Source organism: Drosophila sechellia, chromosome 2L, assembly GCF_004382195.2.
Source record: "Drosophila sechellia strain sech25 chromosome 2L, ASM438219v1, whole genome shotgun sequence".
NCBI classification, from domain to species: domain Eukaryota; kingdom Metazoa; phylum Arthropoda; class Insecta; order Diptera; family Drosophilidae; genus Drosophila; species Drosophila sechellia.
In genome coordinates this window covers 18,955,557-18,977,567 of record NC_045949.1, presented here as the reverse complement: position 1 = coordinate 18,977,567, position 22,011 = coordinate 18,955,557, and the positions used below count along the sequence as shown (strand labels likewise).

Genomic DNA, 22,011 nt, shown 5'->3' with positions numbered 1-22,011 from the left:
TGTAGTAGTTAAATAGTTTCAAAAATTGTCTAGATACAAAACATTTTGAGATATAGCTATCAAAAGTCGAATTCTGTAACATGGAGATTTGAAATTCGGTTGGAAGGGATTTCTAGCTATGATGTCGATGTTCGATGCGAACGTGTTCGTCGAGAGAGGAGAGCGGGTCAGATTTGTTGGACAGTTTGGTTTCGAACTCGGCCGGGAAAAGTTGAAAAATTATTAACAAGCAGCTGCCAGACAGCTAAAACAGTCATAAACTGAACAAAACCCGTGGAAACGACGTTTAAAATGAAATGTGCGTGAAAAAATAGTCAAATTGTTATTTATAAGACGAAAATAGAGTGATTTGCGCGGTTAAACAATGCTTTTGATTAAATTTTGGTGCTAAAACGACGCCGTCGCACTCGCACTCTCGCTCTTTCTCTCTCGCGGCGTCCGTGTCTCTCTCTCCCCCCACCCCCACGACTTTGGATTCGCTTTTGTGCTGGTCATTCGTTCGAGATTGTTTACGAATAGCTGTGTGTGATAAGAGTGCAAAAACTGCAAACGGAACAGAATATCTGATGGAATCTGTAAATAAATGCGGTAAAAGCGCATCCACAAGAAATTGTACAGTGAAAATGAGCCGGAAAATGTGGGTGCTTTCGCTGTTGGCGCTGGCAGCGCTGCAACTGCGTTCGGGCAGCGAAGTGGCTGCACATTTGAATGTTTTCCTTAATCCCGTGGAAGTAATGCGTTTATTAGGTGAGTTTTGCCCCCTTTCAACCCCTTTTCGCAGTGGTTTTTCTTGCCCTGTGACGCGCCCTTTGTTATTGATTTCTCTTTTTTTTATTCTCCCTCTAAACTAAACAGTTGAGTAATTTGTGTCAACCAATTAAAAAGACAGCATTAGGTTTTCATTCACTTATTCGTCGAAGAAAGCGCACTTCCCTTTAAAATTATGTTTATTTGTTTGCTTTTGGCTTAATTTAGATGCTCCCTCTCGCTGTCTCTCTCTCTCGCTCTTGCGCATGCCGCAGGTGTTGTTAAACAGTAAAACAAATAAACAAACCGCCCACAACAACAGCAGCAACAACCAGCTTTCGTTTGCTTCGTTAGGAAATTATACGCTTGGTATGGTAAAACAAGAAAACAAAAAAAAAAGAAGAGGAAGCAGCAGACACGCCAAAATATAAAGACAACAACAAAGTCTGAAAATCTACATGCTGCATTCATTCAATTTATCTCCCTTGGTGGAGAATATTTTTGAATATTTCTTGGAACTCAAATTCCTTGGCTCCCCAAAAACAAAAAGTGGCGAGAGAGCTTGCCGAGAGAGAGAGAGAAGGGCGAAGGAGGGAGATGGCAACAAACGAGATGACAACGCAAAGGCGACAACAAAAGAGCAACAACAACGAAAACGTGACTGCGAAGGAGCAGAAGAAGAGAAGGGTGGTGGTGGGCGGGGCATCAGCTGTGCGGGGCGGAAGAATGCACAGTGGGGTGCATTTCACGTAAAACATACTTCCATGGATCGTAACGCATAGAGTTCATATGAGTTATTCTTATATTTTAAATCGAACTGTTCTTTATCAATTCATTTGAAAGTATCTTATATCTGGTAGATACATACTTGTATTGAATCACTAGTATGTGTTGGCCTTTAAGTAAGCTCGCTGATTGCAGATGATATGTGTGTGTGTACCACTGTGCCTCCTCGGAGGGCTCACTGTATTTTTGGCAGTACTTTGCATGACAAGTCGCCCACTTGACAGTTGTTGCTGTTGCAGCAGCAGCAGATTTTGCCTGCAACGCGCCTTGTTAAATCGAAGTTTTCTTTATCTCTGGCAACCATGTGTGTGGGGGCAGATTTGCTGACGACGATGACGATGCGCATAATTTTGCGTATGCATTTCGGATTTGCGATTTTGGGGGCGTGAAATCAAGTATGCAGAATATTCCGCAGACTGTGGGCTGCAGTTGCCGGCAAAGCGCTGCAAATTGCAGATACATGCATACAAGTATCTACGGGGTAATTAAGACAAAGTCGAAAAGTTTCGCAGACTTGCGTAGGATATTCGTGCATAAAGAAAAGCGCAAATGCTTTGTACTCCCCATTCCGTGGACCATAAATCAATTAAGCTGCATAATTTGCATTTGATTTGTGTGCGTTTAAGGGGGGTGGGGATGTCTGCGCGGTCTTTAGTCAAAGTTCTCGGCTTAAATAAATTTCATTTCCATTTACGCAAAATTTATAGCCGCCGATGATCGCAGCAACTCGGTATCCTCGTATTTTTTCATTTTTTTCATACTATCCCAACTGCAGGGGTCCCGGCAAGTTCAGCGCTAAAAAAGTTTGAGTCATAAAGTCCCTCGAATCTGACAGTCAATGAAATACGATGCGGCAGAATGGGCGGGGCTCTCGATCGAATCATCCTCGTCGTATAATATAAGTCTCAGTCATTTCATACATGTGCAGCATTATTCCGATTTCGATTCCGATCATATTCCTCAGAAATAACCATCCCATTGGAGAGAAGCACCCAAAAAAGTTTAACGACTTCTTCGCTGCTGTGACACGCGCTACATTTTAAGCAGCCAAAAAGTGCATTATTTAAATTTAATTTTATTGCCGCCCGGCTACAGTTTTCCTAGATTTCCCTCTTTGAGTACGTTTTATGGCACTTTATCGACGATTTGGAATTTTTCCCAGCTTTTATGGCCACCATTTTGGGGCGCTTTGATTTAATTTTACTGTTCTCCGGCCTGCTAATGAAGCTGCAATTAAAAGCTGAAAATGGGAAAGGAGCAGATTAGAAAGACAGCCAACGGCTCCGGCACGATTTTCACACATTTTCGAGCCAAAGAATGTGCTAAAATATCCACGCCCCCAAGCGGATGATCGATTTGCTTTCGGCCATAAATTAACCATGGCCATCGAGTCGAAGATAGGTGTTGTGGGACAAGAGAATATTGGTTGGATGTGTTAAATCTACCACCAACTGTGCTAAATAAATTAAGAGCTCGAGGGCCTTTGTTTAGGCCAATTTAAATATTTTCATATTTGCCCAGCTATCGGGAAACATATATTGATGGCTTTCGTTATTTGAAGTGAGCCGCGGCTAAGCGGCTTACAGCACAAACAAGCTGCCAAGAGATACAAAAGTATCTCGAAGATACACACTCGACGTGCTACTGTGGCAACTTTTAGCACCTAACCGAAGCTAAAGTTGTTGGTTGTACCTGTCGGATGGCCGTAACAAGCCAGGCATGTATCTCGCTGGCTTCTCTCATTCTTTTTGCGATATTTTGTATCTTGTTTTTGTTTTCCCCGCAGCCTAGTAGAGACATTTGTGCGCTTCTCCTCCGGTTTATGGCTTGTTCTTGGCTGCCTTTCCAAGATCTCGCCAGCCGATAATTGTAAACGAGCAGGCCGTCTCATCTGGTCGTGCTAAAAGCCTTCCGAGAAACGCCACCGATCCTCCAAGACATTATCTGCCCCCCACCCACTAACGGTTTTGGCTTGATACTTGGCTCTCGGCTGGCTACTTGCTGCTTGGATATGATCAGCAGGCATGATCTATATTTTAATTGGTGTTTGGCAATTTATTGTCCAGCTTCGCCTTTCGCCGGCTTGGCTAGTCAAGTCACACATAATGAAGTGGCCATTAGCTAATGAAGCTGTCCCATCTGCGAGGCAAAAAAATTGTGGAAAACTGAGGGGGTGGGGAAAGTTTACGGACCAGATCGCGCCACTTTTTGCTATACGATGTGCTAGCGCTAACAGCTCACCTGACAGATCGTAAAAAGTGTTATCCGAAGGAGTTGACACAGCCGTCGCGTCTCCAGATCTTATCTGTTCAATTAGCGATCGGGAGAGCGGACAATAATTTGTGTCAGCCGGAATGATCTTAACTTAAATGTGTTAACTGACACTTCGTTGTATGATGTATTTACAAAGTTGTTCAATCTATCTGGACATGTTCTTCAACTACAAAGTCGTTTTTAAAAAGCCAGATATTAGATCCTCACCTGATTTTAATCTGCCGAATGCTGCTGTGGATAACTGATTATCCCAGGCTTTACCAAATCTATTATCTAGCCTGGCCGCAGTTTATCACGTTGTGCTGTGATCATTTCCGCACTGGTTTTCCTGGTCCACGATCAGCGGAGATACTTATCTGCTCGTACGTGACTTATGAGCCAGTCCCAAAAAGTTCGTGGTGTCTGGGCATTGGGATCAATATTTCGATTTTATTTTCAATCTATTTTTAATGCGATCACAGATCGTGCGGCCTCGCAGGGCTATCGATTTCGAATTGATGGCCACTTGGCGGGTCATAAAGTCTCCCCAAAAAACCAGCCAGTTGTGTCCTCCTCGATTTCATTACGATTTTTTGATAGCAGAGTGTCGCATTACTGGGCGACGTGTTCGACATTGGGAAGTGCGATTTGATTAGGCCTGGCTTGTATACTTATATTTTATTTTATGCGCTCGTGTGTCTGGCGGCTGTAAACCGCCATAAACTTGGCTAAGCCGGGGCTTAAAGCCATTTCCATTACCTGCCGAACTATGGACAAAAAACGGCATTTAAACAAATGAAAATCGCATAAACCGATTGCAGGCAATAAAGGCGACTGCAATTCGACGCGACTGCAAATAATACAAGCCGGAATGGGGCTCGGCTCTCGTCAAAGGCTTACTGGGCGCACTGATACCTCCGACTGCCTGCTTCTGTGCGGTTATCACTGGCAACTGACAACTCTGATAACCCCGCCGGGGGCTGCCAGATGCAGAGCAGCGATGGGGCACTGTGGCGTATGTCAATAATAAATATCAGCCATTGTTTGCCCGGCTTGGTTCCCTTACAACATATAGTGTACATCCATATGTACATGCATATGTCTGCATGTGCGAGCTGAATGTGCGAGCATAGTATGGCAAAAAAGGAGTAATCATATTTACTTTAAGCAACAACAACAGGCGCCATCAATGAAGCCCGCTTGCCGTTTGTGCAGAGAGAGAAAACTGTACAGAAAACTATATCTGTGATTAAAAAGAAAATTTATAAAGGATCGGTATTGTGGGTTTTCCTCTTTGTGGCTTTTCTCAAGTTGTTTCTTTCCACTTAAAGCTTTTTTTTTGAGTGTACATTTTTCGCAGCCAGCGAGTTTAATTCCATGTCACTGTGACATGTGGGCGCTGCGAAATGGGGCGTGGCAGCTTTGGGCAACTGCAAAGATGCAGATGCAGTGCGTGCATCTGGGCTTTGTTGTCGCTGCACTGTGTTTATTGAGTTGTTCGGTGTTTATTTGGGTTATGCGCTGTGGGAGTTTTCCGTTGCAGAAAGTAACATGGAAAGTATATCGCATATCGAAGGGGTGGCGAATAATACCCAGCGGAGTGGCCGTGGGAGGGGGTACTCCTATAGAAACAAGCAGTTGGCTTGTAGTTTTGTGGCAGCATCTAGATGCATCGCTAACTAGGCATGCAACGGCAATCCGTGAGATGAATGTGCTGCTAACACGATTTTGCTGACATTCCCACAATGGGAAAAATTCGTGATACGCTTCGCAGTATATTAGTATAGATGGCATCGCTAACTGGCAGATAGTGTTGCATTCGCAAGATACGAGACTGCAGAGATGCTATCTCATTCATGTGTCTTCAAGTTGTTAAAGAACTTGTGTATAGGGGTTATTTCGGGTGCTAGAGCATAGAAGTGCCAAATACTCAATATTTTAGTGAATGAGATACGATTTCGCCTAACCAGTGCTAACATGGATACATTTGTATCTATTGGATACTTCGCTTTATCTAAGGCCGTTAGCTCGCCAACTGCAGCCACTCGATGCTCAATTATCTTCACTAACCATCACTCTTAACCCGCATCATTTATTCACAATTTTCGGAGGCTGTCCTCTTCTCTCGCAACTCAACACTCGTAAGACAACAGACAACTGACAAAAAATGAATAACGATTAAGGTTAATTACTATTGATTCTGGATATTACAATAAGCCGGCTGGTCAAAGCCGTTTTTTCTTCGATGCTTTTGTCAGGCGGCCAAAATTGTTGGAAAACGTCAACTCTTGAAATTTGAATGATTAATTTGAACCTATTTTCGGAGGGCCCCCACCAAAAAGGGAAAACCAAATCTCCGCGTTAACTGTGCCAAATCGCTTGACTTGGCAGAGATTTTGCCCTAAAGAGATGGCTAATTTCGCTGGCACAAATTTGTTACAATCAAAAGCCGAAAACGAGAAACGAGAACGATGAGCCCGCGGCCAACCAAAAAGGCCAACCGAGCAAGTAGGCAAAAAAAAAAAACAATGAATATTAGGCAAAACAAAAGGAGCAGCATCATTTATCATAACGACGTGAGGCAACTAAGAAACGATTCACACAAAGATACGGATGCGACTGGGGGATTCCAGGGGGCTCGCAGTTTCCAAGGGGTGTTGCCAGTTGGGCTGGAGACATGGCTCAAAAGCATGTTAAATGTTGACATGTGGTGGGCGGTCGTTTTGGGGGTGGTGCCCAGAGCTTGTAAGCGAGATTGTTGTGCGTGATAAGCCGGGTGACGGGGGAAGAGGGAAGGGGGCGAAGTGGAGAGCTTTGAAGGCGGTTCCCGGCAGGCGCCGATCATTTGTTTTATTTATTTTTCGATTTGTCCACAAACTGCACAAAAGAGCCGGAGCGGATTGGAAGCCAATGCAGCCACAGTGACATATTAGCCATTAGATGGGGAAACCGAAACCCAGGCGCAAACTGATGGTGTAGCCTCGAATATTGGCTGACTGGGGTTGCAGAGCCAGAGGTTCAATGCGGTTACGGTGCAGATGGAGTCGCAGTGCCATCATTTATCATCTATTGCAATTTTGTTTGCCTGCTAGGATTGGACAAGATAAAAGACGCCAGAGATACCCAGAGGGTTGTCCATCTGCCCCACGTTCCAGACTGTTTGCTTAAGCAAAATTACTTGTAGTCACAGCCTGAGCCTGGTATATTTGTCAAATGGAGATAATGGCGGAGCTGAAGCCCCGGAGTTGATGAAGGAATACGACAGTAGATCGAAGGTGTTGCAATCGCACCAGTTTCCATAAATTGCCCATCACTTACGATTCATTTATAAACATCAGGCATATCTATTCTTGATACACAAGCCATTTATCTTTAAGAGCTCTACAAGTTAATACGAAGTTAAAGCTGGCTTTTGTTGGGAGAAATCAGCACATAAACATTAGATAGAGTTCAATTAAATTAATCTATCAGTTGATTTCAAGCCTAGAAACTGCATTTAATTTACATAAATCAGCATCGTTAAGCTGAAGTGGCAATGGGAATACTTGCGCCCTTTAACCTTTGGAACACTCCCCTTCAGTTCCAACACTCCCTGGCCAAAAAAGGAGCCCAAGTTATGAGATGGTCACTGCCAAACCGCTGAACCCGAAGAGTGACCCCGGCGAAAAGTCTAATTTTTTGCCGGCCTTTGTTTCGCTTTGGGAAAAATCAGCATAGGAAATCGGCACAGCGGAAAGCACTTCACGAATTGCAACGCTAATTACATGAAAATGGAAACCGAAACGTAGATATTTTTCGGGTTTTTTGTTGTTTTTCTTTACATTTTTTATTTTGGAATTCGAGTGTCTCTGGCCAGGCGGTTGGGCTGTTCTATGTGGATACCACTCCGCTCCTTGGAAGCGGTGTAACAATGGTCACGACTGTGACTCTGAGCAGTAGCAAGCTATTAAAAAGTTGCAAAAAACACTCGCAACGACAGCATCATGACTGCACGCTCCGAAAAATTCGACATACGATATGGGAGACCCTCGACGCCGCCACCGCTACCATCACATCTCTGAGCGGCTCCTCATCGCAGGCACGCCCACACCGGGAGAAATTCCTTCGATTTCTAGTGGGGAATACTTTGAAATCAGTGTCTCTGCACTAGGAATGGTACGAACCACTTTTTATTACATTTCATGTGGATTACCTTGCCATTTTCTCCCTGTGCACCACCAAAGGCAGCCAGTTATGAACATGGCGGATAATACGGGCACAAAAAGGTTAAAAAAGTTCAAGAGCCACCCGCGCTGGGCGCATGCAAGTGACATTTGCTCGTGACATGAGGTAGACGACAGCGTATCCACTTCAAGACGCGGCCCTCGACAATCCCATCCCGTATACCATATACCATATCCCATATCCCATATCCCATATCCCATATACAAGTCCATCCCATCCCCACCTCCGTCCGCATCTGCGAGCACCTTATAAAAATGCAATAGAGCGGCAACTTTCACATGAACCTGTGAACTCTGGGCCAGGGCCTGGGCCTGGGCCCAAGTGACGACTCTTGGCCGGGACACTTATTTCTGGCCTCGGTGAAAAGGGTCAATGGAAGCGTGTCTGAGGCTGAAAAGCTGACTGCCTGACTGCTTGCCTGCCTGCCTTAGGGAAATTGCGATGAGGACAGGACGCGTTTGCATTTGATTAAGTCATGGGCGCTATTTTTAAAATCCTGCCGAGGAATTTGTCGTAGCCGCAGCAGCTCGGCAAAAGCAACGTGCAACATGTTGCACATAGCAAAGGAAGTTGCTGGCAGGGCCCACTGGGGAGCCAATTCTGCAGGGCCCAAGTAAACCATGCACAGGAAAAAAAAGTTGTAAACTAGTATGTTTAGAAGTAACTACACATCTTTGCAACATAATACCATTAGGTAAATACCATCCTACGAAATTAATTGATTCACGAACCTTCTATTATTTATAGTAACATTGTAGAAATAGAGGTTTTTCTAGAAGTGCATGTGTATACCCGCATGTCTGACACAATTTATACGCCACCCAGTTGAGCCATTTGCCGGGTCTGCCTTTGCCATCGCCTTGGAGCACATATACTGCATACTATAGTTCTTCGTCTAGGGCGATGTCTGGACTGAAAGTCGGTCTACCTACAAGCTCGCTGATTTTTATTGTTATTGCCAGTTGTCAAAGGAAGTGCGCGTGGCGTTCCTCCTCTCGGGTGTTCCAGCGATTTAAGTAAATTATTTCCTGGGCTGCAGTTTGGCAGTTTTATTTGGGGGAAAGTTGAATGCACTGGATGGATGCACTGAATGCACCCAAGTGACAGTCGAAAATTGGGCAACGACCGAGTGCCGTTGTCAATCAATGTGCCCTCACTTCACATTCGGTTTGTGGGGTCCCAGGAGACTGGTTAGGACGAACCGTGGAATCAGTTCGAGGCTACCTGCTGGCCTCATTATCATTAGCATAAGACGTCATAACAATCCAAATGAGTTGGCAATCGCGGCCAGACATCTCGGAAAAAGAGGGAATAAGACTAAAACAAATAAAAACACTACTGCAGATGCTTCATTAACTCGGAGAATCGGGTTGGTCAAACCGCAATCAGCCAGGCAGGTAATCGAAGTAAAGGGCACAAATCCCCCACACACATGGGTTACTTTGTTTGTCTTACCTTGTTCTTGTTTTGCCAACCTCAGATTGTCGCTGTTCCATTGCCGCTTCTCTTTCTCCCTAAATCCAGTTCGTGCTGTTGTTCTACATAGATTTCCAGAAGATACAGATACAAGCGATGATAAACTCGAAAATAGTTTCCAAGGAATTCCCTGAACTCGAGCGCCCGTCCGTGTTTATTTATATAAAATGTTGCCGGCGACTGTCTGTGGATCGGGTTGAGCAAACAAGCCTCTGGAAAAACTCATTGCACTGAGTGCATTCAGATAGATTTACATACAAAGTACTGGATCAGTTTGTTTTATCAACGAGCATTGGTAATGGTAGTGGTCTCAAGGAGGAAATGGAAAGTGCACGTGTTCGGTTTATAGAAAAATAAATACGAGAGCTAGTTGGAGATTTGATATTTATGATATGATTATTTCTCAGTTACTTCAACAACACCCTGCGTTCAGTGCACCAGATTTCTGTTCTCATCGTATCTTTCATTACTAATCGAGAATTTTCCTTTACTTTCAGGCGTCTCTGCTGAGGTTTACTACGTTCGCGAAGGTCATATAAATAACTACGCTTTGAACTTCATTGTACCAGTCCCAGCGAATGTCAAGGACATCAGCTTCACCTGGCAGTCGCTGGCGGGGCGTGGCCTTCCCTACAGCATCAATGTGGTCAGCTCCGATCAGGAAGTGCTTCCTCGACCGGCGATCAATGTGTCACACAGTGGGGAGATCCCCACCAGCATACAAACCTGGTCCATTGCCCTCAAGTGCAGCGGATTGAAAGCGGCGGAGGTGGATGTGACTGTCAGCTTGGAAGTGGTGCTCAACCGGTCACTGAACAATGTAACTCATCTGGTGTTTCGGAGGAAGAAGATCTGTCTTATGAATGACAGTGCTGAGGACTTGTCGGAGGATGTGGACGATCCCCAGTTGCTGGAGACCGTGATGTTACCACCCACGGGCTTGATCACCCTGGTGGTTGGTGTTTCTGTGGCCATGGGATCTGTGTGCCTGCTCCTCATGATTGCCTATTGCGTCAAGGGAGCAGCCAACAAGAGGCAGCACCATCAACACGGAGGACAGCCCATGCGGACTTCGAGCTTCCAGAGACTAAATACCCATCCGCCGTGCCAGTCTTCCATGGGATCGGCTGCCTATATGACGCCTTCGATTATAGCCCCGATTCATGGCTCCTCCTTGCCACGGAAAGTTCCAGTTTCCGTAGAGCAGCAACATCCGGAGGAGCTGCATCGCCGCATTTCCGAGTTGACCGTGGAGCGCTGCAGGGTACGACTTTCGAGTCTCCTGCAGGAGGGAACCTTTGGCCGAGTGTATCGTGGCACCTACAACGACACTCAGGATGTTCTGGTCAAAACGGTGGCCCAGCATGCTAGCCAAATGCAGGTGCTTCTACTTCTCCAGGAAGGCATGCTGCTCTATGGAGCCTCTCATCCTGGAATTCTCTCGGTTCTTGGCGTTTCCATTGAGGATCACACCACACCGTTTGTCCTCTATCCCGCTCTGAACAATACCCGCAACTTGAAGCAATTCCTGCTGGATCCAGCTTGTGCACGCACTGTGACCACCATCCAAATTGTGATGATGGCCTCGCAACTGTCCATGGCATTGGATCACCTTCACAGCCATGGAGTGGTGCATAAGGATATTGCCACGAGGAACTGCGTGTAAGTACTAAACAAATTTGTGGAATTATTGTCTCATTTTACTCGTACATAGAGCATTCGAAATGATGAATGAAATATTTGAAAGACTAACCAAGAGTCGTTCTATATTCCTTTCTAGTATTGACGATCAGCTGAGGGTGAAGCTCTCCGACAGCTCCCTGTCCCGCGATCTCTTCCCCTCGGACTACAACTGCCTGGGGGACAGCGAAAACAGGCCAGTTAAGTGGATGTCTCTGGAGGCACTGCAGCACAAACAGTTCTCCGAGGCCAGCGACTCGTGGGCCTTCGGAGTCCTGATGTGGGAGCTGTGTACCTCCGCTAAGCAACCCTACGCCGAGGTGGATCCCTTCGAGATGGAGCACTATCTCAAGGACGGGTATCGCCTGGCCCAGCCCTTCAACTGCCCCGATGAGCTGTGAGTATTCGAGTCGATAGAGATCTTAACCGATGGTTTTACTAATTTAATGGTCATTCTCTTATCTTTTCATTTAAGGTTTACGATCATGGCCTATTGTTGGGCCCTGTTACCTGCCGAGCGGCCGACCTTCGCCCAGCTGCAGTCGTGTCTCTCCGAATTCTATTCACAAATCACGCGCTATGTCTAGGACAAAGGTCATCAATGTCATCCGCAAGGGGATCGGCTCTTTTGAAGAGTTAAGGAGCTTAGGCCTTAGTTGAATAAAGTCCTATAGCGTACTCCACATTGTTATGACAAGATTTGCCAAATCGAATGCTTAGCCCATCCCTGGCCCATCATCTGTACATATAGTTTACACATTCAGCTCTTTAAGTAACTATCTTTAAGCTTATTCTACGATAAACTCGACTCTTACCACTTAGATGAAATAGTTCAGCTTGCACAGTTTTCCTTCTAATCCATCAACACTAGCTAAAACAAAGGCCGAAATCAAATATAGTGATATTTATAAATAGAGATAGCAATGTCTATAAGATTACACATACATATTTATGATGCATATAATACATGTTGTATGTTTAGCATTTTTGACAATTTACCGTTTATACGAGAGATTAAACATGATATACAAATATATACACACATATATACACTCATATATATGCCAAAACAATTCCAGCAATTACAAATTTGTTTTTATGCGATTTTATGGTTTCGTCGTTAAGGTTTTATCACCGTTCTCCGAAGGGTTCTTTTCCAGCTCAGGTCACGCCTTCGTCCTTGAGCCTTGAGGTCGGGACTTAGGCTGTCTCCCACACTTTTCCGGTGAAAATCGACCAGGCAAATGAAGGAAATTTACGGCTTTCCTACTCGAAGGCACCGAAAGCAAATGGCCGGGCAGCAAAGTTACGTTCACGCACACAAATTAGCCATAAATTTTAATTTTACATGACAATGTTTTCGGTCTCGAGTGAGGACGAGGAGGAGGAGGAGAAGAAGGAGGAGGAGCGGGGTTATAACCTGAAAAGAATTTTCCCAGCGACCCTGGCAGATGAATCAATTTTTCTTCGGCCTGCCAAGCCAACTTAAACTCGATGTGTGTCCTTGGCAGCGAGGATGAGCGCGGAGATATACGACTATAACCTGGTGCTGGGAGCAGTGTATAGCCCGCAAATAGCATGTGCTACACATGTCCGTCGTCCTTCGGCTATTGTGTTTGTGCTCGTGGGCGGGCGTCCTTACACTTCGAAAGCCATTGCCAGAGAAACGACGATGACGACGACGACATATCGTAAATATTTTGACAGAATCGCCTTTTGCGTTCGCCTTGGCGTTTTGGCCATTGTGTTGCCAGCATCAACTTCCTTTATCCTTGGCACCTGCTGTCCCTAAACAGGACAATATCAACAACCACAGTTGCCCCGTGCCTCCTGGTAATCCGCCTGTGTGTGCGACTTGACCCGCTCCGTTTGCCTGGCATTTCGGTTATAGCCTTAAGCGGCTTTAAACTTGCTGCCTGTTGCTGCTCGTGTTGCTCGGCTTGTTTGGCTTGTCGTCATTGCAGCTAATATATATTCCCCGAACGGAACAACAGGGCTAACATTACGGGCTACGATCCCCCACCGAAACGCAAACACAGTCGACTTGAGCACATAGTGTGTTTATAGTACCAACTTTATACTTATTAGTTGGTAATGTGGCATGTTGAATGCAGTCAAGGGACAAAATCTAGATGGTGGCCAAGTGGGGCGACGACAGGTGAAGACATTCACATTGCACTTGGCCCGCAACTAGTTAACTATTTTATGAATGTGGATTTAGGGTAAATAGTACAGAATATTTAACTAAATTATATTTCCATAATTTGCACACATACATCTTCTTTGAACGTGGGTACTGATATTTACCATGTGCCAGAGCATATAATTTAATTCGATCTGTATCGTAGATTCGTCTAGACAGCTCCTTGTAGAGATTCCGGTTTGAAAATCTTAAAGTGATCGCTTCCGAAATCCGTCCATTGTAAATTTTGCCTTCCACCCATCGAGTTTTCCCCCAGCAAAAAAGCTTCGCAGACAATAAGCAAAATACTGACTTGCATTTCCGGCTTCTGTCGGGGCGCCAACGCCAGACAAGTCCCACCAACATTGATTCCATTCGGAGGAACAGTTCCTGGCCCAGCCCCACCTCATCCATGCCGATGTACGTATTCGAACATTTCCCGGGAAGCTGAAAGGGGGCTTGTGGTGCCTCCATTTCCATTTCACATGGCCATGCGATTTCCATGTTACATCCACGTCGGACTCAAGTGGCAGCCACGCCCTCGTTCCCCTGATTTCCCATCTACTGCTCGGCATAACCCTACCACCCGCACTCGCATCGGTGATAATTTAAAAAGTTTATATGGCCAAACTGCCACGGATTGCCAGTGCTGCCGTTGCCTTGCACCATTCTAATGACAACTTAAATAAACATCAACAATGGGGCATTGCGAGGAAAATTGTTGGGGAAAATCCAGCCAAAGTCTGAAGAAATATCCATTAAAAGATGTGCCAAGTTTCGACTGAAAGATACTCAGTAGAACGCAAAAATAATACTTTAAGGATCAAATGTTTAAATTTGTTAATAAGAAATCGAATTATAGATACTATTATTATAATATATTGTATTATTACTATGCATAGTGTGTGGTATGCCTTTTTCAATGAGATTCCAGATCGTTTGGCATCACCTCACAAGTCTATTGAACCGTTCAACTCCTCGAGTACCCATTATAAAAAACGATCTGCGAGAAAATGTAAGTTCAAGTTTCCCATCGTCTAGGGCGGGCCATTGTGTGGAAATATTTATTTTCTATAAATTATTTTCGATTATCGCTTCTGTGCTGCGCTTTCCCGAGCTGGAGAACTAAATAAATACACTGAACTGCAATTAAAGCTAAACAAAATGCATAATTTCTGCTCATTTGTCGATAAGCCGGCACTCGATTGGGAAATTCCATCGTCCCGCTGCGTTTATTGGAGTGGGGCTCAAATTTATGTGCCTCGCTTCCGCTAATGGAATTTTAATGTTTCATTGGAAGTAGACGCATAAATTGAGTTTTGGTCAAAAACCAATAACGCGGTCCGCAGAGAAGAAAATGCTCATTGAGTTTCCAATATTTTTATTTTGAAAACCGAACAGAGCTATCACGGGAAATTGTTGTTACGAGCAAACGAGTTGGCCCATTTAGTACTAGTACATTGGCGCCGCATTTCCACAGAATTGGACAACAAACAGAAATAAATAATAAATAACACCAAACACATTTCGGAATTGGCTTTAATTGGAGGAGGGCAGCAGCAGGTAACATGGAGCTTGAAAGTGATGGAATTTTACCAGCCATTTGCATTTTAGTCTGTGGAACGAAAGCCTCAAAAACTATTTGCTTAGCAATAGTGTTACTTTCGCAAAGTATTTTCTAGCACGAACTGTCCAAATTCCTTTGGTAATCCGCACTGGGAAAACACAGCTTCAGACTCACAGACTCACTCTGGAAACATATTCGATTGCACATTTTGTTTGCAAAGCGAAGTCCTTGCCAACTATTTGGCAGATAGAAAAATGTAAGCCCTAACTCAGTTATTCACGCAAATCCTTTAATGCCATTTATCATATGAGGTGCACACACACAATTCAAATTCATGTAAAGCACAATGCATCCTGTCCTGGCACCGATCCTGATCCCTCGGCAAGAACAACATTAAATTGAAACAAATTGAACATAAAAAGCATTCAAAATAAGGCAAACACCTCGACGATGGGGAAGGTGCCAGGACTCAAGTCCCTGGAGCCAGGACCCAGCAGCCAGGACCCGAAATTCAGGACACAGACGAAGACGAGTTGCTGCCAAGGTAAACACACACAACGACACCGAAAACTACGAGCGAAAGTTTCTAGTGGTAAGTTAATTTTTTCCCAGCACTGCAGCTGCACTGCGAAAAATCGGGAGAGGCATTGAGACATATTTGTTTTTAATTTAAGATTCTTTTCTAAATAATAATTATTTGAAAGTAACAAAAGGAATGAGATATACACTTGTTTTATTATTAAGAATGTAACTTAGTAGGGCTCTAAAACTTTCTCACGGTGTGCGCTGCTGGAAAATCAGCAAAGGTACACAACAGCCAAGGGAAGAGCATAGGAAACGGAAGTATTTTCTGTTGATACTGAACTCAATTTAGACGAAATCAAGTCAAACATGGCAGCTACCAGAAAAAGGGGCAGGGGACGGACGGGTGGCGTGGCAAGCGGCCACAGGAAATGTTGTAGTAAATCATGTGGGAGCCGTGGGGTAAGTGGCAGCCGGAGGATGTGGGTTGTGTGTGCAGACCAGACGCCAAGGAAATGCGAAAGCGAATGCGAGTGCGAGTGCTCAAGACGATGTCCTCCCACACTTTCCCGATGCCAAAAGAAGTTGACAAAAATACAAGGAGCAGGAAGAAAAGACGAGCTCCACAGCCAGGAGCTTGATTGATGTTTGTGCTGTTGGTTGTTGTTTGCGCAGGACGAAGCGAATCGGCGTATTAAAGTTTCGATTAAAGATTTCGATTTGGGCGGACGGCGATTCCGGGCTCTTGGCCACTAATCAATCCTTGTCCAAATATTTATGTGTCCCGAATTGAGTGGCTTGGACCAAAGTGAAAGTCAACAAAATAACTAGAAAAGTCGTGGGAAGAAATCATGCATTTCGTAAAGGGAGTATTGCCATTTCACATAGATTTGCTCATGTTTTCAATGAAAATATATAGGTATAGTCAACTGAGTTTTTGCCATCTCTAGTATAGAAACTATAGCCTTGAGCTGTGCTGAGCATAAAAAACAGACAAAAAATGGATAGAAACCATTCCAGGTTGCCATTTTTTTCGGTTCCACTACGGGACTCGTTTAATGGCCTTAGTTCTCTGCTCGTTTGCTCGTTTCGGGAGGAAGGAAGGACTTAAGGTTGGAGTTAGGGGTTCTCAGCATGTGGTGGCAGGATTTTGTGTCCTTGCAGTCCGTCCGCACTTTCACTGCCCGCCGCGCTCTATTTACAGTTTTCGGGAAAGAGGGAAGGAGGGCAGGACAACGAATCCTGTGGCCTGTGGGACACTGCGGATTTGCCGGAATTGTGTTTGGTAAACATTTTTCGGCTCTCTGTTGTTTTTAATAAGAAAATTGGCCAAAGGCCACACACACACACACACTGCGGACGCGGACGCAGCGGAGCCATGGACGAGGATTTCGTATCCCAGATTGCTTTTAAATTTTGGCTTGAGTTCTGCCTTTTTTCTATCTATGTGGTTTATTTTGCCTGCTTTGTCTGGCTGGTGATTTATGTGTTTGTTTTGGGCTGCTCTGTGGGTCAAGCCGTGGATGAGTGAAACCGTTTATAGGAATTAGTCGGGTAGTGCCAGTTCAGCTCCGATTGAGCCACGAATGCTGGCTGGGTAAACAGAACCCGAAACAAAATATAAATTTTAAAAAGCAATTGAGTTGACAATTTCCACCCTGGTCAAAAATAACATTCAATCGCTCTCACTCCAGTCTCACAAATAGACTTCGATTATAATCTTGAAAGAAAATACAATCGAGACGAAACTGATTCCCTAAGCAAACAGAAATATGCATTAAATTTTCTCATCATATTAAAATTTAAATAAATATGAAACGTATGTCATACGAAATATGAAATAGGTTCAAAAGCCAATGAAAAAGCGATACAAATCGCAACTGAAAAAATCACATGGAAGGTTCGGAGCGAGGGAAAATATCTGAGGAGGAGTGAGGAGAAGGACCGTCGTTTATCTCAGCCATCAGCAAAGGGTTATGTTTTTCAAATCGGGATAGGGAAGCCTTCGATCTGGGCGTAATCAATTAGGCCTAAAGGTAAACAAACCCAGACGAAACTCGAAAAAATCGTTAGCCATAATCGAGTCTACCGATGATGATGACGATAATGACGATGATAATGCAGCTCCCGTTGACAGAGACCCCAGCTTAGACGCGATTCATTTGCCGATAATCTTCCAGACAGAACCCCTTGAAGCCAACTGATTAATGTTGATTATTGTTATCAGATGCGGCGTTGGAAGGAGCAACTTTTCATTTGATAAATTAATGGGAATATTGGGAAGGTCTGTACCCCACTCATATACTCACTGCTCAGTCGATTTGAGCGAGAAGCTAATTAAAACTTTACCAACACTGTTAAAAGGCCTGTCGAAATAAAAGTAAATGAGTTTTCAATTAACGAATGGTTAACTAGTGTTTAAAAGCAAAATTAATACAGTGAGCAACACAAGGAATTTCACACATGAGAACTCAAGAGAATGAATTAAATATTTATTCATTGCTCAGTACAACATCCTTTAAAGTTATTGCAATTGTATAAGCATATTATTACCCCAACACAATTCCATTGTATCCAATAATTATGTTATCCCCGCATAATAGTTTCCACCTCGCTTGCCACACACAACTATGTAATCTTCGACAACAAAGTGGCTACATTCTATCTAAATCATAACCAGCTTGCCTCCAAAGCACCTTATTTGTCAACTCAGTAACTTGAAAGCATCTTTGACTTCGCATCTCAACAGTATTAGCTGTGCGCCGAGAAAAATGGCTTAAAAGAACGCGCCAACATACAGATCCTTCCATCCTGGCCTTATCCAACTACCAACTACCAACTCTACTTATACAGTTACGAGGACAGTGCGTTGCAAAAAAGCAGATCTAAGGAGAGCTGTCACGACTTAGTTTATATATATAAATCATAAATCAGCGTTGTTGATATGCTTTTATTATAATTACAATGAATAAAATTACCTAAATTATTGAGAATTAGTTAACTTATTTGCTAACTTGGCTCTCTGGCAGATACCATTCAGCATTTACATGACGTAACAGGAAATGTGCTATATTTTCCATTTAAAATCGAACTTCCGCTATGACACGGACTGTATCTAGACCAAAATGCTATATACAACTGTCAGGCATCAACGCAAAAGTGTTGACAAAAGCGGCCGACAACATCAGACGTCAACAGATGCGGTCCACACTATCCGACCACCGAACTGCCACGCCCCTCTGGCCACAGCCGCCCCCTTATGCCAGGACAGCGGCAAATCCAAGGTATTTTGCAGTGGAAATAAACCGCGCACATTGCACAAACTTTTGAGTCTTTATGGCAGTCGCGGAAAATTGTCTAAGGGGGAATAAAATTTGCCCAAGTTTGCTGAGCATATTAAAAAGTGGGATAAAAGGAGGGATACGGATGGCAGGGGATGGGAGTACATATGTATAGGAAAGGAACTGTAAAAATTTGCCGCACCGCCAACGGAAATGAAATAAATAGGAAAAAATAACTGGCTTTAAAAGGAGGAGACAGAAGTTTATAGTTGAAGTCTTCAGCTAGTTTTCTTTTATGGTTGGAAAGTTCTCTTCTCTCCTCGCATGCGACTCCTCGCCCACGCCCCAATCTTCCACCATCCGATGCAGCTGCTCTGCAGGGGGCGGAGCGGGCGTTTGCCGGGGCTTATTTAGCATTAGCTTTGGCCAATGCCACCCAACTGGAGGAGCGCGCACACAAGCTGCCAAACATGGCAAACTAATTCCGTATGCAAACTTGGCCCAAACCCAAACCCAAACCAGAGCTCACCCAGAACCAAGAACCGAGAATGCAAGAAGGCCCGTTTGGGTCAGACGGACCACCCCAAAATGCTATTGAAATTTCGGAATTTGCAAGAGCAGAAATCACGAGAACTAACTGAGTTTTATGGCAAAATAATCATTGGCACCCGTGTGGCCTATTGATTAGCATTTGCCTCCAATTCCGATTGCCTGATTCTCCGATTGCCCCCATCTCCATCGTCTCCTGAATGGCCTTATGCTAATGCCCATGTTCATGTTGCAGGTGCAACGCGTTGGCATTTGCATGCAAATTAGTTGACAACGCTCAACACTTGGCTTCGATTGGGTCTCGTTGGATTGCCATTCTCGAGATGGCCAGAAAGCGAGGGGCAGACGGGGGGAGGACTCATAGAACAGGGGGTCAAGGTGATTTAGTAATGTTGAACAGGGTAACACTATGAGAAATCTTAAATTTTCGGTTGTATCACCAATCAAATGTCACTAAAAGATACAAATATAAGTTATCCATATATGCTAAAAACTTAGATAGATTTTCCTAAATTTAAAAGTAAGATGGTTTAAGTTGAGCCGCATATCATTTTCTTTCATCTAAAGTTTTCTTTTAATGTAGTTTCCAACCCGTAGAAGTAGCGGCAAAGAATCCTAAGTAACATATTCCCCAGTGCGATTTTCCCCTTGTGCCCAGCACATACTAAACTTAAATCAAATCAAAGTCAGGGCGGGCATAAATGTAAATCTTATATTTGGCCATGCAAAAGTATTTTCGTTTGTCTACATACCCTGGATGTGCTGCCCACGTTTGCTGCTTCATTTGCATTGAGGAAAGTCCCACACAGAGCGCTGGAAAATGGGGAAATCTATGTGCGGCAACTCCTCAATTTGGTATTCCGTTCGTCGTCTGCTGCCTACTGCCAAAGCCGAGCAACTCCTTCTCCCTCTTTTTTAATCAATTTCTGTCAGTTTGGCTGTCAGTTTGGGCCAGAAATCCACTCGGCCTGCCTGCCGTTCGGGCCACATACAACATGAGATGGCCAAATGTGCGGCCATTTTCATGGGCTGGCTGAAATTATGCGCATAGTTTTTCCAGTTCGTGACACCGTCCAGTGGCTGAACTTGGTGATTTTTAATTATGATAAGTCGCTAGAGACATTTCCGCAGCCGATAAGAATCTAGAGCAAATTGTTGCAAGCTCTGCGCAGCAATGGCATTGCAACAGAAATTGAAGTGCAGGAAAACAATTTTGTTCCGTGTTTATCCGGCAACATTGAAAGGCCGTGAATAGAGGAGCGGAAATGTGGGCGGAAAGTGGGCGGAAAAAGGGGGCGGAACACGCACTTTGATGCCACTGACCCATTGATTCAGTTTCCGCCATTGAATGGCGGAAAATACTTGCATTCAGCAGGGAAAACATTCAAGTCAGGAGTACACAATTTGCAAATGGTCAGGGAAGTCGGAATCGGTTTTAACGCATCCTTAATTATAAGTTGTTAAAACCACACAGAAAGTGTAGAAACAAAGGAAATCAATGTTAAGATACACTTATGCGATACGATTATAATAATTCGCCTTAGGCATAATCTGCTTAAGCGCATTTTCCCATTCAAATGCGATTTTCCCATGAATGTGCACTTGCATTGAATGGCTCTGTTTATTTTGCCATTGAAAAGCAAATAATCCCTCAACTGAGTTTAATCTGGGCCTTTTGTGGCCTCTGCCCGAGAACCGAACCCCGATTAGGACCTCACAGAGGGTCAGGAGGACCGGCGACCACTTAAGCACCTTAAAGACGCTGGATTGCGTGGGCTTGTCGGCACCTCCTTAAAAAATGGTCTGGCGATCCGCCCATCCTGCGGTTGCCGCTGCCCTGGTCCACCTCCGGATCCTCCTCCTCACAAGAGCTAAGCAGCAAGACCAAGATGCGTGCATGACGCACTGCCTCGTTGGCATTCGGGCCCAAAGCGATCGTGTTTGGGAGGCATCTTAACTCATTTCATTTTATTCCATCTCATCCGGTCTTTTGAGTATTTGGAGGCTGCTTGTTGGCACCGCGTATCGCGTTACTTATGCAAATAATTTCAGTGGAACCGAGCCGACATGGACAAGTTGGCTCCGTCGCAGCTTCGTCTTCATTTTTCCATCGAATAATTTTTGGTGCCTTTGCCAGTGTGTCTCAGTGTGAGACGCAGCCCCGTTGTTGTAATTTAATAACCAGGCAAGTCATATTTTTCTGCCTCCTGCTGCTTGGGGCCAGAGCGGCATCGAAATGGAAATGGAGCCCGGCATCGGGAGTGGGAGGAGCCGTGGGTTGTTGCTGCCGTGGCTTTTAAAGCACTTGTGCAATAAATTAAAAAGGCGATTTCGTGTCGCCCGTTGTCGCTGTCCCCCCAGCCACCCCCCTCTCCAAGGAACTGTTGGGGGCTGGTGGTGGGGAAACGGGCAGCAGACAGCAAGTGGTGGCAGACATGCAGATTTTTGACATACTTGTTTGCATTTTGCTGCCGTGGCTGCGGCTGCTGCTGCTGTTGCAGCTTCTCCGCCTGCTGCAGTTGCTGCATCAGCATCCGCATCAGCAGCAGCTAGAGCAACATGTCGCAGTTGCCGCTGCCCGACAGCCACCTCAAGCTATGGGCGACACAGAAAAAAGCTGGGACAATGCATTAAGAGAATAAGTCCACTCTAAGGTGGACCAAAAACAAAACACAAAAAAAAAAAAACACTTGAATGTTACCTTTTATCATATGGAGGTGCAGTATCTGGATAAAACACATTTG

At 44.6% G+C, this 22,011-nt stretch overlaps 1 protein-coding gene across 1 annotated transcript; it reads left to right on the top strand.

The window, feature by feature from the left end:
- Window positions 1–566: 566 nt before the first annotated feature.
- Window positions 567–12,239, top strand: LOC6614668 (tyrosine-protein kinase Dnt). The gene is made up of 4 exons (XM_002039059.2): window positions 567–747; window positions 9,984–11,148; window positions 11,267–11,563; window positions 11,642–12,239. Exons 1-4 carry the CDS (start codon window positions 567–569, stop codon window positions 11,751–11,753), a joined length of 1,755 nt encoding a protein of 584 aa, XP_002039095.1. The 3' UTR covers window positions 11,754–12,239.
- The last annotated feature ends 9,772 nt before the right edge of the window (window positions 12,240–22,011 follow it).